The sequence below is a fragment of the Diorhabda carinulata genome, chromosome 8, assembly GCF_026250575.1.
Source record: "Diorhabda carinulata isolate Delta chromosome 8, icDioCari1.1, whole genome shotgun sequence".
Classification (NCBI taxonomy): Eukaryota; Metazoa; Arthropoda; class Insecta; order Coleoptera; family Chrysomelidae; genus Diorhabda; species Diorhabda carinulata.
Genome location: NC_079467.1, coordinates 22,407,946 through 22,421,402, shown reverse-complemented (window position 1 = coordinate 22,421,402; position 13,457 = coordinate 22,407,946). Strand labels below are relative to the sequence as shown.

The following is a 13,457-nucleotide window of genomic DNA, read 5'->3' as shown; positions in this document are numbered from 1 at the left end:
TGTTTTGTTACAGACCTGTCCACAGTTCGTTAAACTATCTGATTTGGAATGTCAGAAACCGAAAGTGGACTTAAATTTCACACCGAGGATGAGCAGGTAAGGATTACAATATCAAATTTGATTCTTTCGCAAAACCTAACCTATTTTAACTAATACATTTGTCCCACTATTGTTCTGTTCACTATTTTATATTTATATGTAAAAATAATAACATAATGATTTAAATATACGAGGTATATCCAAGTTGTAAGCTCCGTTTCCATTTCAGCAGCGCTGCGTTCGCAGATCAGAGCATGCGCGGCGGTTACTCTGATTTAAAGCGGAAGAAATGTTCGCCATTTTCGGATCGATGCTGATGACGTGTTCTTCGTAACGTTTCTTGTGAAATCCGTTCTGTTATTGCTATTAGTTATGGGTCGAACAGGTGGCGGGAACGCCCGTGTTTGTTTACTGATAAACTGGTTCCCGCATTTAAAGAAAAACTGTTTGTAAAGTTTGCTATGGAATATCCGCAAAACTGACGATCACTAATTCACGAAAAATTACGTTGGGTATCCAAAATTGGGCAGTACACATCGAAAGTTAAGTCTAAGATAATCTTAACACTTCGAAAATTTATGTGAGCTGGTTTTTGGCTTTTTTCATTGATTTCTTACTATGAGGTCAAACAATCAATGCACCACACAGGCGGCTATATTCTATGAAGAAGACATTCAAAAACTTGTTCCACTCTATGGCAAATATTTCGAAAATTTCGAAAAGTTTTTGTAGGATAAATATTTTTTTATAATCAAATGGTTATACCTCGTATTTTTTTGGTTTTCTCATTTTGTTTATAATCCAAAACGGTTTCTTTGTTTATCGAACTTTTATTCAAAAGTCAATAACATTTTCTCGATATGTTTTAATGCAACGCTTATCATTTGGGCGATAAAACAAAGTTTAAATGTTTAAAGGTTAACAATATTCAACTGCATCAACTTTTTTTATAATTATTTGTGGTCTAACATATTTCAAATAGCGGAATAAGCGAAATTCGATAAGGGTAGTGACGCGTCCACTTTTCAGATCCATCCCGGAGAGCTCATGGGTGGAAAGTCCTCTGCTGATGTCACATTCTGTGGGCTACAGGAGCGCGCCACACCCATTGGAACCTGAACACAGCGATAATAATTCAGATTCTGAAAACGCAAAGAAAAAGGAAAATTCATATTCGCAACCAAAGAAAAGTGTCAGGAAATTAGGAACGGATCTTCTCAGGATGTTTCTGGAAGAAATCGGACCCGATGTTGTTGTAGAAGTCGATGGTCATAAATTGAAGGCGCACAAGTGTATTTTGGCATCGAGATGTCAATATTTTGCGGCCTTGTTGAGCGGAAATTGGTTGGAGAAGAACGGAAACGTGATTTGTTTGGAGGTAAGTGATTTACAACAATTCTAATATTAAGAATTTGGGGTAAAGTTAAAGTAAACTGTTATATGTAGGATAACAGCGTAAAGGGTAAATCTGGGGATTAAATACTTCGGTTTCAACATTACCAGCGGTCTGGGGGTAGTTTAAACATCAGTTTAACATAAAACGGAGGATCGTGAATGTTTCAAATTGATTACATAATTTGAACTCGACGATGATAATGAAAAAAAAAAGTTATTGATGCGAAAAAACAAGAAGAAAAACACGTTTTTGTTATTTTCATAATTTGTTTATACAACTTTCTTCAACAATTCAACTTTAAAACAAAGATTTCGTTCATTTTTGGTTTAAACTATGGTTTTTGTAAGTTGAGAATGTATGCTAGGGTGCTTTTGTGTCAACTATTTTTTTTTCTGCCACATTGTGAGGTTTTGTTACAAGTATCCAAAAAAAATTTGGGCTCTTAATATTAAGTAAGAGGGTTGACGAGATTTCCCCTTAAAGAATACAGAAACTCTGATTTTTTAATTAATCTATAAACGTAAAACCCTTTTATACAATCGATGTTAACAATTTTCGATAAAAATTTGAATTTACAAAAAGTTTATCATTAAATATCTCCGAAATTATCGATTTCGGCCACTTTGTGTTTCGGACCTTCAAATTTTTTTGTAGCCCTTGTCAATCACTGCGAGTTTCTGTACTTTTTCAAGGGAAAATCTTTGCACCCTTCGGTCGAGAACTTAATGCAACAAAATTTCAAGATGGCACAGAAAAAAAAAGCACCCTAATGTATATTTAAGAACACCGGTAGTAGAATTTCCAGCAATTTCCTGCTCCAGTTAGACGGAAGAAGATATATTCTTGCATAAAAGGAACATAAAAAAACGATTCTTAAACTAGCTTTAATATGTCCACGTTTCCATGCCATTTTTAAACGTGGTTTTCCCAGTGTACCCCTTCAGTCTCTGAAGAGGGTAACTTCGCGATCGAAACGCGTGTTAGACACTGTAATTGTTGGTGTAAATTGTTGGAGACCCTTTATAATAACCAATGGCCCTTGTTTAACATAAAATTATCCATAATTCGAACTTTATCCATAACTTATGCAAAACGTGAGTCATTATTAAAATTTAACATCTATTACATATTACCAAAAGTGTCCTTCAACTTGTATGAATAAGATAATTACGTTTTTTTGTCCATTATTTCAAATATACCTAATTGAATCACGAGCGCTGATTTTATCTATAGATTACTAATGAAGTGTTAAATTTAAATTTTTTTGTTAGGTGAACAGGAGCGGACTGGGTTGTTAATTGCGAGGTTATAATTCAATTAAAAACGTTTAATTTGATCAAATTGACAAAATATATTAGATATTAGCTCTCGCAATCGCCTTACGATCTCAAAGGACCGAATCAGTAAAGAAAAAAGGGTTAATTTTATTTTATTTTGCTTGCAACGTATCAATCGTTTGCTTACGTCACCAGCGCCGATCGAATTTCGCCCGTCAAACTACAGCAGGATCCATGCCGCGTTGTTTTACCATCCTATCGCGTAGTGTTTTATCAAGTACAAGTAATCGGTTTTGTTGTAATAAATAGGTACTTTCATTCTTTCAATAGCAAATTCCAAACTTAAAATTTACAATACATATTATTGTAATAATAATGTAGTAGTTTTAAGGTGTTACTTGTGATTTGATTTTTTTTTTGCATTGGCGTGTCGTCCTTACGGGATCCACCCTGAATATTGTTAATTCAAAAAAAAGGTGCCACAAGTTTTTTAAAACTAATAATTTTCAAAATTCACGTTAAACCTGGTGCAAATTTGACTTTTAAAGTATTTCTTTTAAGTGAAAAATAAAATGACATTTCTTATGTAAGTTGGTTAACACCTTTTGTTAGTTAGTTAGTAATTTATACACCATAAGTCCAATAAAATCGTATTTACTCCAAATTAAATGTAATATATTTGTTTAAACTTTAACAGTTGGTATCTCAAAATCAAGAGGTTCCGTGCATATAAACACTTCTTGTTTTGCCCCGTGAATATGTCATTCTATCGATCTGTCTGTTCATCTGGTACATACCGCGGATTTTAATAGTCTTAAAATAGTTATTTTTACCAATGTAAGTGGCCTTTGCAAAGGCAAGTCGTCTGAAGACCAACGAAACAACCATTTTTATCAGAAAATCAACTCTTTGTCGTCAAAATAGCTACAAGTCACTCTAGCTAATAGCATTTTGTCAAACAGACCGGCCGCTCTCCTACACAATCGGCGCTGATGACGTAGTACCTATGTGAAACGGATCTTGGGCGGTATAAAATATACTTCTCGAGTTTGTTAATACTAATCCTAGTCCATTATGCAGAATCAACCCATACAGCACTTGGCCTTCATTCCACAGTTACAAAAAGGTGTTTAATTCACTATGTCGTAGCAAAAACATAGATTCGGTTTGATTACCAGGTATCAAGGCCAATCGTGGTCAAATATTGTATCTCCAACAGAATAAAATACTTACATCAACGACGAAACAACTGAAGTGTCGTAATTTTTATCAATTAAAGAAGATAAATCAGAAGAAAGGAAAAATTAATTGAGATATTTGATTGAAATTAACAGACCTACACTTGAAACCATTTCATTTTCTAAGATCCCAATGAATGTCATATTTTAAATTAACTTTATCCTCTCGCCTTTACCGACAGCATTATAATCTCATAATAGAAATATTTGAAAAGAAAATAATAACAAAAAGGTCAATTCTCTAATAGCCACTGAACACAAAATAATATCAAAAACACACTAAAACCCAGTAAATACGAACAAGTCCAACCTAATCTTAATGGACAAGAAAACATTCTGATTCCAGCGTGACGTCATGCGCGAGGCATGTCAAATTTGAGTGTTCAAAACGAAGTTAAACATGAGGTTTGTTCCAACTGCTAGTTTGGAAGCGTTCAAAGGATATTTTCTGTGCAATCTCCAGCTGTGCACAGTACTTTCAAGTATCGATAAACCGTCTATTGCGCAGAATCGTAACCGTACCAAGAACGGTTTTTTGATAGGTTGGAACGAACCTATGATATTACTTTTTTAGTTTCTGATCTAATGATCATGATCTAATAAACGAAACCATATATAATTTGATTAAATAATCTGGTTACTTATATCAGTATTTTGAAAAAAAAAAAAATAGTAAATGTGTAGTCTTTTATACAAATTAGATCATGTTCTAATTATATTACTGAAAATTAATGGTGGTCTGTTGTTACAGACTTGTTCTTAAAATAAATACGTTTTACGGAAAATGCGGTTTCTATAGTTCAATTTAGAGAAACTGATTTAAATTTACGGAATATTTATTAGTTTCGTAGTTGCAGTTGATTGATTATTTTTATATAATGAAATAAATCACCTTTAGACATAATATTTATGTTTCAGTTCTTATTTTTAGAAATACAGTAGAATTATTTCTGATTCTGGGTTAGGTATGCAATCAATAATGGAAAGCTTAGTTGTAGGTAACAGTCGATAAGTGAAATCTTATGAACGAGAGATTTTGCAGATGGGTGTGTTTACATATTTCTTAATTCTTAATATCTCCTATCTAGGTATATATTCTCGTGAATGAACGGTCTTGATTTATTGATAATGTATTTTTTTCGACCTAATTGTGATATGTGCAAAAGTAGCTACCAATGTAGTAGGGGATAATATGAAAACCCACAAAATTCTTATCAAGCCAGCCATCAAGTTTTCGAAGAAGAAAAACAAAATGCATCCATATAAAATGATACCAATTCATGACAAGACGATTTCGATGGGGGAACATATTTTTGTAAATTGTCTAAATTGCCCTAATTGGTCGAACTGGAAAGAAATACTTAATACAGGTACAGAATTTCCCGATATTTCACCCATACCCTATCCAGGGTGTTCTAAGTTACCTTCTTCTGGGAATTCCAAGTTTCTTTTAAAACCTCCTTATGTCTGTTGTGCCTTTGGACGCGGTTAACCGGCTGCAGTCTCCACTCAGTCCACTGATGATCGTTTTGATGTCGAAGTAAAGTGATGGATTCTGATTTATTACGTGTCAACACCTCCAAACGCTGTTCCGAATCATCAAAACGTTGTTGTTTTTTATCGACGCGGCATATACTTTCAAAGAAACTTTCTGGTCGAATGTGCATGCATAATTGTAAACACACTGCCTCCTGATGTCTTCACGGACTCATCTATCTCAAGCAATTTTAATTTACGCTTAGATATAACCTCAATTGAACGACCACAACGTTCACCATCGTCGGTGTGTGTACGACAAAGTTTAAATTCAGTAAACCAGTACCAGTAATTCTTTTCGATAGAGCAGAGTCCGGATAACACTTCTAGAGCCATTGCTGAGCTTGTACAGTATTGTTTTTTTAATCAAAAACCAATGTTAAATTAACACGACATTGTTTTGAAAATAACTAGAGTAGTTTCACTTAAACGACTGTCACTTGTTACTGACTGATCGAAACGTCATGAAATTTTACACTTAAGTTGGTACTTGATAAACGTCATATGGATTTGGTGATAGCAGCGCCATCTATGTGTCAGTCACACGACTTATTGAGTGATGTAGTAGTCGCCGCCATTAAACATAATTATTTTCGATCTCAACATTTAATCCGTTTTTGAATCGATTTCTCTTTGACCCATTTATATAAACAAGATCTTAAAACGGGAAAGTATGTTTGTAGTTATTAACAATTATAATTCTTAGTTTATATATATCGTCATCGCGTCAATAAAGTAATGGGAATATGATAATTAATTAATTAGCAATATTGCAAGTCAATGAGAGGATACGAAAGTCGTTGTTTCCAATTTATTGAATCGTCAATTGTTTGTCGATAAATCATAAAGAACAATTACGAGGAGTAATTGATATTCGGACAATTTTGAACAATATTAGATTATTTCTCTCCGGCACGTGTTGATTGATATAATGGGTGTGAACGAGGGAAGTAAACAATAAAAAAAAGATCAATTTCAAGAACTTCGTTAAGTATAAATGATGATAAAGTTGCATGTCTTTTATTATGGTTATTCAATCAATCGATCACCTATCGACTGGGTGCGTGGCGAAAACGACATCTGACGGTCCATATTAAAAATAATAGTCTCAAACAATAATTTGTAAATTGATATGTATTAAAAAAAACTTCGATCGTGTTGCATAAGTTAAAAAAGTGATAATATTGGAAAATTCAGTGTAAATAATCGTGATATATCACGAGTGAAACAATAAAAATTGCTAAAATATAAAAATTTAAGTGATTTGCAGATTTATAACATTTCAACTGGGTTGTCAATAATAGTAAAGGGTTTATTTCTATGAAACGAAGGGATTTTATCTTATTTTCGTCATAACTCCCTTATTTTATATATTACAAAGTCTTATAAAAACTCATTTGAATTGTTTTTTAACGTTCTTTAAAAAAGATTGAATACATTTTTCTCGTAAAATTTACCGTTTTCGACTTATTCAATTTTCAAAATCTTCGAGTTCCAACATTAATTAATCATAACTCGGTTTGTATATATAACAAAAAAAACATTAAAAACATAAAAATTCTCATTTGTAACAAAATTTCAACCACGAATAAGTCAAAAAGTAATGATTTTTCGAAAAAACTGGCATTCACCCCCAGAGTAAAAACATATATGAGCACAGGGTGAACTTTGCTTTTCATGGTATGTTTTTCAAGCAAATCTGGTGGAAATCTGAGATAAAAACCGTTGTTCACTGTACTATAATAAAAATACATATGTATAACCTAAAAAATGAAAGTTCCCGCCACTTTTATTTTGATTAATAATCGCCCATAAAGTTTATTCCGTTTAAAATGTAAACAGAAAATTACTATGGAGAATATACAGATAAAATTTGGTAAATAAAAACTAATTAAGGTAACAATGTAGACAAATTTGATTTATAACGTCAATAATATTTGTCTAAAATAAACTTCATTGTTTAACAAATGTTTGATTGTTTGTTATTCGTTGAATTCACGCTCGTAAAATATAATAGTGTAAATAATTACTACTGCAGACGTTCGAAAATATTATGAACAAATAATTCATTAATAATATTGCTCAGTTTATGTTTTTACTTTTGTTTGTGAATTAATCACTCAAAAACTTGTCTGTTCGAAGTATAGCCTATCGTTTTATATGGTTTTAACTCAAGCTCTTTGGATCTGAATAAATAGTAATCAGACGGGTCAAGATCCGAACTAAATGTTGGATTGGTGGGAGTTCAATCTATTATCCCCTTCAAAATACGATTTTGCCTGCAGTACATCGATCTAATTACTCTCAATGTCAAAATCACAAGGAACTAAATCGGTGACTCTCGTTGCGTATTTGCCAAAAAAATTAGTTATAATCATGCTGGAATATTACGGGGTTTTATCCTGGTGGCTATCCATGGATTGTCTAAGTACAATTTGAGCCTTTATTATTAATTGCTTCAGTTAAACGCTTCATAACGGGCAAGTATTCTTCTGGATTTCATGGTGAACCACATCATGGTAATTAAAGAAAACGGCGAGCATCTGGGCTGATTTTTTTTTGTTTAGGCTCATTTTTGGAACCCAAATCATTTGTTCAATTGCTTTACAACGAAATAAAATGGGAGCCATTGAGCAAAGTGGTTAAAATGCAGATTTAACAACTTTATTTATGTGTGAAAATTCTTTTTGAAAAATCGTATTTTCAGCGATCCATAATTTTTTAACTGTAATCATCATCAGAAAGACCATTTTTGGGTGAAATTTTTGATGATGAATTTGTTCATTCCAATTTTCCAAAATGTCGCAAACGTAATTTTTAACGATCTATTTCGTACTCTTGAAAGTAACTTATATTTAAAATTCAGGAATTAACCTAAAATTCGTATTGCAAGACCCATTTTCTTGACTTATTTGCGAATCTGAGAAGCATTTAATACGGTTAGCGCAAAATAAATGCGGTAGAAAATATCCTATTCTCTAAAATAATCCAAAAATAACGTTCCTGTGACTCAATGGTTTATCATATTACAAAGCGTATTTTTAACTTTCTCAAATGAAAGATTTAGTCATCCTAAAAAGTCCATAAGTTTAACTTTACTCAGACGCTAATAAGTCTGAGCTATTCTAAAAGTCTACTATACATTTTTTTAAAATTTTGTTGTAACGAGTCACCAATTTTCGGTAGTCCATTGTATTACTTACTTACCGCGTGATCGTAGCGGCGGAATATTTTTCAGTACTTTAGTAAACATTCTTTTGAGGATTGATATATCAAATAATTAGTTTAGTATAGGATTATCCTTGTTGCGAATTCGATTCGATAGTTACTATTCGTCTTATCTGCCATTCTTCTAGTATTTCACCTTTTTTTATTTACCCAAGTTTGTGCATATCAGTATTGACATTGACATTAATTTCATCACTTCCGGGCATTTTGTGCAAATAAAATTTTTACCTGCATGGACATCACGTTCTTCATAGGGGATGCAATTCAACATTCGTCTCTTTATTAGCCAGTAGTTGTTTTCTCCTTTAAAGAACGGCAAATAATAATTTCGAATTATTAACCTCGTATAATTACATCTTTACTTCCGCTTGTAGACGGTAGAATGGCGCTCCTGTCGGACGAGATATCATATGATCGTTCAGTTCAGTCTTCCGTCCGTCTTATTTGAATGTGCAGTGTTAAAAAATTTTAAATGACTAGAATCGTCGTTTTATTTAAAATTTTGCACTTACATGACCAGTACAACTTTATTAGCTTCGGTTCGACAACTTTTAAAAGTGTCAGAAACTGTAACCCGGGTTCAGGTAGATCAGAAATCAGCTGATTGCGGATTCTAACCCAGAACGAAATTTAAATGACAGTTTTCAGTGAAAATTACAAACTTGAAACATGGTCTGTAAGAACTTTTGATATTTATTACTTTTTTGAGCGTTAATTCTTCAATGATATTAGTTGTATAATAGAATACAGATGTTTAATAGTTGTTTTTGAGCAGTTATCAACGATTTAGCCCTAAAATTTAATACTAATCAGCTATTTTATGATGAAATGCGGAAGAGTATAAAAACCGCAAACTTCAGTACCCTATCAATGACGCTGATCATAAGAATTAATAGTAAACAGCTATTCAAAGGGAATAAATAAGATTCAAAATTCAAAAACCATAGACACATGAAACAATCCATTAGCCGATCTCATTTACTTCTGGGTTAGTTTCAGATCCGTATCGTGTTAACCCAATAATAGTTTCCGAAAAATCCTATACTACTCATGACGAGTTTGTCGACTATAACACCGATATAGACGAAATAACCTTTTTTCGCATTTTAAAAAAATGTTGAGACTTTTTATTTCATCATAAATTCTCCACAAATATGACAAAACTTTCGCAACTGCGACGCTTATGACTTATAATATTTTTACTTTTGTCGTTTTCTAAACTACACCGAGCATTCACTTTGAAACTCAAATGTAAACTAAATAAAGAGAATAAATGACCCATTCTATGAAAACTTTCTGCTCATAAGTACAGACCAATTTAATGACACCTCATAAAATTTACTATCTGCAAATAAAACAGGTTCTAAAAACCATTATTTCGTGTAGGCCAGTGTAATGAACAGTGGCGGCGCCCCGTGCGAGGTGAGTTAGGGGGGGTGGCTTCCCTGGAAAATAGCAGTTTCGCGATTTAAAAAGTTTGATTTCATACTTCAAAACTTGCGGGGCCCCAGACTTTAAAACATTAAAACCGCGTAGAAAATATTTATTTTTAAGTATAATTTTGAAATAACCTCAGAATAGGGGAAATATTAGATAAAACCTTCACAGCTTTCTGAAAAATACTGACAGATTGATAGCCCTGTGCGATCGCACAGCTCGCACATGCCCGGCGCCGCCACTGGTAATGAATAACAAAAAAAAACTTTCAATTTTGATAACCATATAAAGCTCATAAATGTAACTAAACGTAAGTAAATTTACTATGATTGGTATACACAACTTTCTAAAATGACATCTAGAAAAATTTACATTTATATTTAGTATTTAATATTTGTCGGTGGCCGTTTCAAATTTATTCCTTCAATAACAATAATTAAGAAAGTTAATTTCCAAAGTTGGTTGGATCGTTGTAAAAGTAATAAATGTTTTCGCCCGAAAAGTATACGATATAGCTTAGAAAGATTAATTTATCATATATAGATATACGTACGTGAAAGTTGAATGAAGTTAATTACAAAACTTTTACTTACATTTATCCTTAAACGATTGGTATCATTTAAAAATTGTATATTAAGACAAATCAGTACATAGAAATATACATTTGTATAGTTTGACGAATCAGAATGAAAAGTTTTCGATTTCAGAAATGAAGAAGAGACAGTTTATCGCTTATATTCGTTTCAGGGTTTTTCTTACGAATCTGTGTACTTCGCCCTATGTCACATTTATAGCGGCGCTGCACACGTTCCGGATTCTATCAGTTTAGTTGAACTAGCTTCTTTGGCGGACATGTTAGGATTAGAAGGTCTTAAGGAAGTTGTGGAACACGCCTTGAAACAAAGACACTGCCATAATTTTCATAAGCCTTGCGCCGGATGTTGCACGGGAGTTTTAGAAGTATTACCGCTATCAGCTGCTTACGGATTAGATGATTTGTATAGAAGGTAAATTATAAAAAAAAGTAACAAATCATTAGCACAATATATTCGAATTATATTTTTTTATGTTTTGATTCGGGTTGAAAAATGGGGCGGGTAGCCCTTTTTGTCAAAAACTCTCCCCAAGACACTATTATAAAGCTGCCCAAATACTGTTTAGCCCTCAGGAACATATTCTCGATGCACCGTGCCGTAGATACCGAAAAAAAATTTCTTTCAGTCGTGACCTCGATTTTGTTTAACTTTCCTAGTTTCTTCGTTCGCCGGTTTCGGGTTTAATTTGAATTAAATCGCGATACTTTGTAGAAAAAAACAGTAAAAGCATCAACTTTTATAGGTAAGATGTTTAGTAACATTCCAGTTGTTTCAAGAGTTCTAAAACTCTAAAAGATGAGTAACCAGGTGAATAATAATTGGGTGAATCCCTTTGTAAATGAAACTTCATCAGGTAGCTTCAATTGATATGGATTCGCAAAGCCAATTCCGATTTTTTTTAATTGAAATGTCACGATAAACTGGACAATATTTTCAATTTGATGACTTTATTTAATGAAATTTTGGTGTAAAATTGACTTCATTAATTTAATGATCTAAACTATCTTCATATTATTGTTTAGATAGACTATAAAAGTGATAGAAACAGTCAAAATTTTATTTTAATAGTACTCCAAGTACTGTTCATAGTTGGATTGTGCGTGATAGAATCGTCGTACCCTACTTAAAACAACCAAAGGCCGATGTTCTTCCTAATCGGCCACCTTATCTTAACATTTTAACCTATAATAAGGAGATGTCGTCTGAGATGACCAGGTCCGGCTAAGAGGCCAGTCATCTTTACGAATTTTGCGCCTGTTAGAGCGGATCAATTGATTGGTAGAAGAGGTAGAAGAGGCAGAAGGCCCACCTTGACTTGTGTGTCATACGAGGCGTCTCCATACATCTCCGCAAACACTTTTATCCACACCAAACCACGTTGTTGCTTTTCTTGCGCTAGTGATCAGGCGCTCTGCTGTCTGACCAGATTGAGATCACTGTCGTTCTATGGTGTCAATTACAACAGCGATTACTTCGACATTGAACTCGGTAGCGTGTTTCCCAAGCGAGAAAACTTTTCTTATTTTGGGGTGTCCTTCGCAGAAGCTTGCTCCGGTTAAGGTCATTCATTCAGAAGCCATATGTGTACCAGGTGTCTTCATTACTTAGTATTGCGGACTTTGTCAGTGAAATGTGCCTCCAACACTCATTATTTATAATTGGGGATATTTTTTTCAGTTGTTTGCAGTGGATAACTCAACATTTTGTACGAGTATGGCCGAGCAGAGCGTTTGCCAGTCTGCCAAGGGATGTGAGAGAAAAGTGTTACCAACAGCATGTTGTTCATATGAATGCGGACAAAGTTTTGGAAACTATATCATCTTGCGATAAGGTATGGAAATTTAAATTACAAAATCCGGAAATAACTATCAAATATTTTTAAAATTTTTCAAATATTTGTTAAATTTCTGACAACGTTTGCGTCTAGAGAATATTCCAAAAACGTGTCACAACTAAAAAACTATATGGCTAAATCTGAAGGAACCATCGGGATCCGGGGTGGAAGTACAACTTCACCATGAAATTTTCCACTTCAAGATTGGTACCTATGATTTTTTTTGAGTAATCTATTATAAACGAGCCAATTTTCAATCGCAAATTATGTGGTGACATTCCCTTCATAGTAACTCCAGTGAATTATAAAATTCTACCTAACTAAGAGGACTGAAAATATTTATTGCATCAAATTTTTAATAAATAATGATTTTATTTTGTACCTTTGTACTCTAGTATCTTAATTATAGATTCTTGCAACTCTACCGGCGATGCGTTGGGCCGAACCTGTCAGTCAGCTAGTATTGCAGTTAACAGACGCCTGTCATTTGTACCATCGTCAGCATTTCTCAGCGGTTTTGGGTTCACAATACGTTTTAGGATTAGATACTGGCTTGGGTTTTGGTGTATGTCAGATAGAAGATCAAATGGTATCGGCCGCTAGAAATCTGGGAGTTGAACAAGCGTGCCGAAGTTATGCCAGGTAGTAGATTTTTTTAAACGGTCGCTCACAATATAAAATTTGATATTAAAACGTTTTTTTTTTTTATTTATATATATAATTAGATGTTGTAAAATGTTGGATCAAAAATGGACTAGACCGTTTGCTGATATGTTGAATAAAGTAAAACTACAATTAGAACAATGTCTCGTCAGTCAAGCGGATAGGTTAATAAGAAGCAACGCCTGGTTAAGACTCGATACCGCCTTGAGGTAT

General features: G+C 33.4%; 1 protein-coding gene across 1 annotated transcript in view; it reads left to right on the top strand.

The window, feature by feature from the left end:
- LOC130897552 (BTB/POZ domain-containing protein 8) overlaps positions 1 to 13,457 on the top strand; it is a 53,143-nt gene that overhangs the window by 33,946 nt on the left and 5,740 nt on the right. The window contains exons 2-7 of the mRNA XM_057806474.1: positions 14 to 96; positions 1,069 to 1,417; positions 10,899 to 11,158; positions 12,425 to 12,578; positions 12,991 to 13,223; positions 13,307 to 13,453. Coding sequence (XP_057662457.1) covers positions 14 to 96; positions 1,069 to 1,417; positions 10,899 to 11,158; positions 12,425 to 12,578; positions 12,991 to 13,223; positions 13,307 to 13,453 — 1,226 coding nt within the window. The remainder of the gene's footprint in view (positions 1 to 13; positions 97 to 1,068; positions 1,418 to 10,898; positions 11,159 to 12,424; positions 12,579 to 12,990; positions 13,224 to 13,306; positions 13,454 to 13,457) is intronic.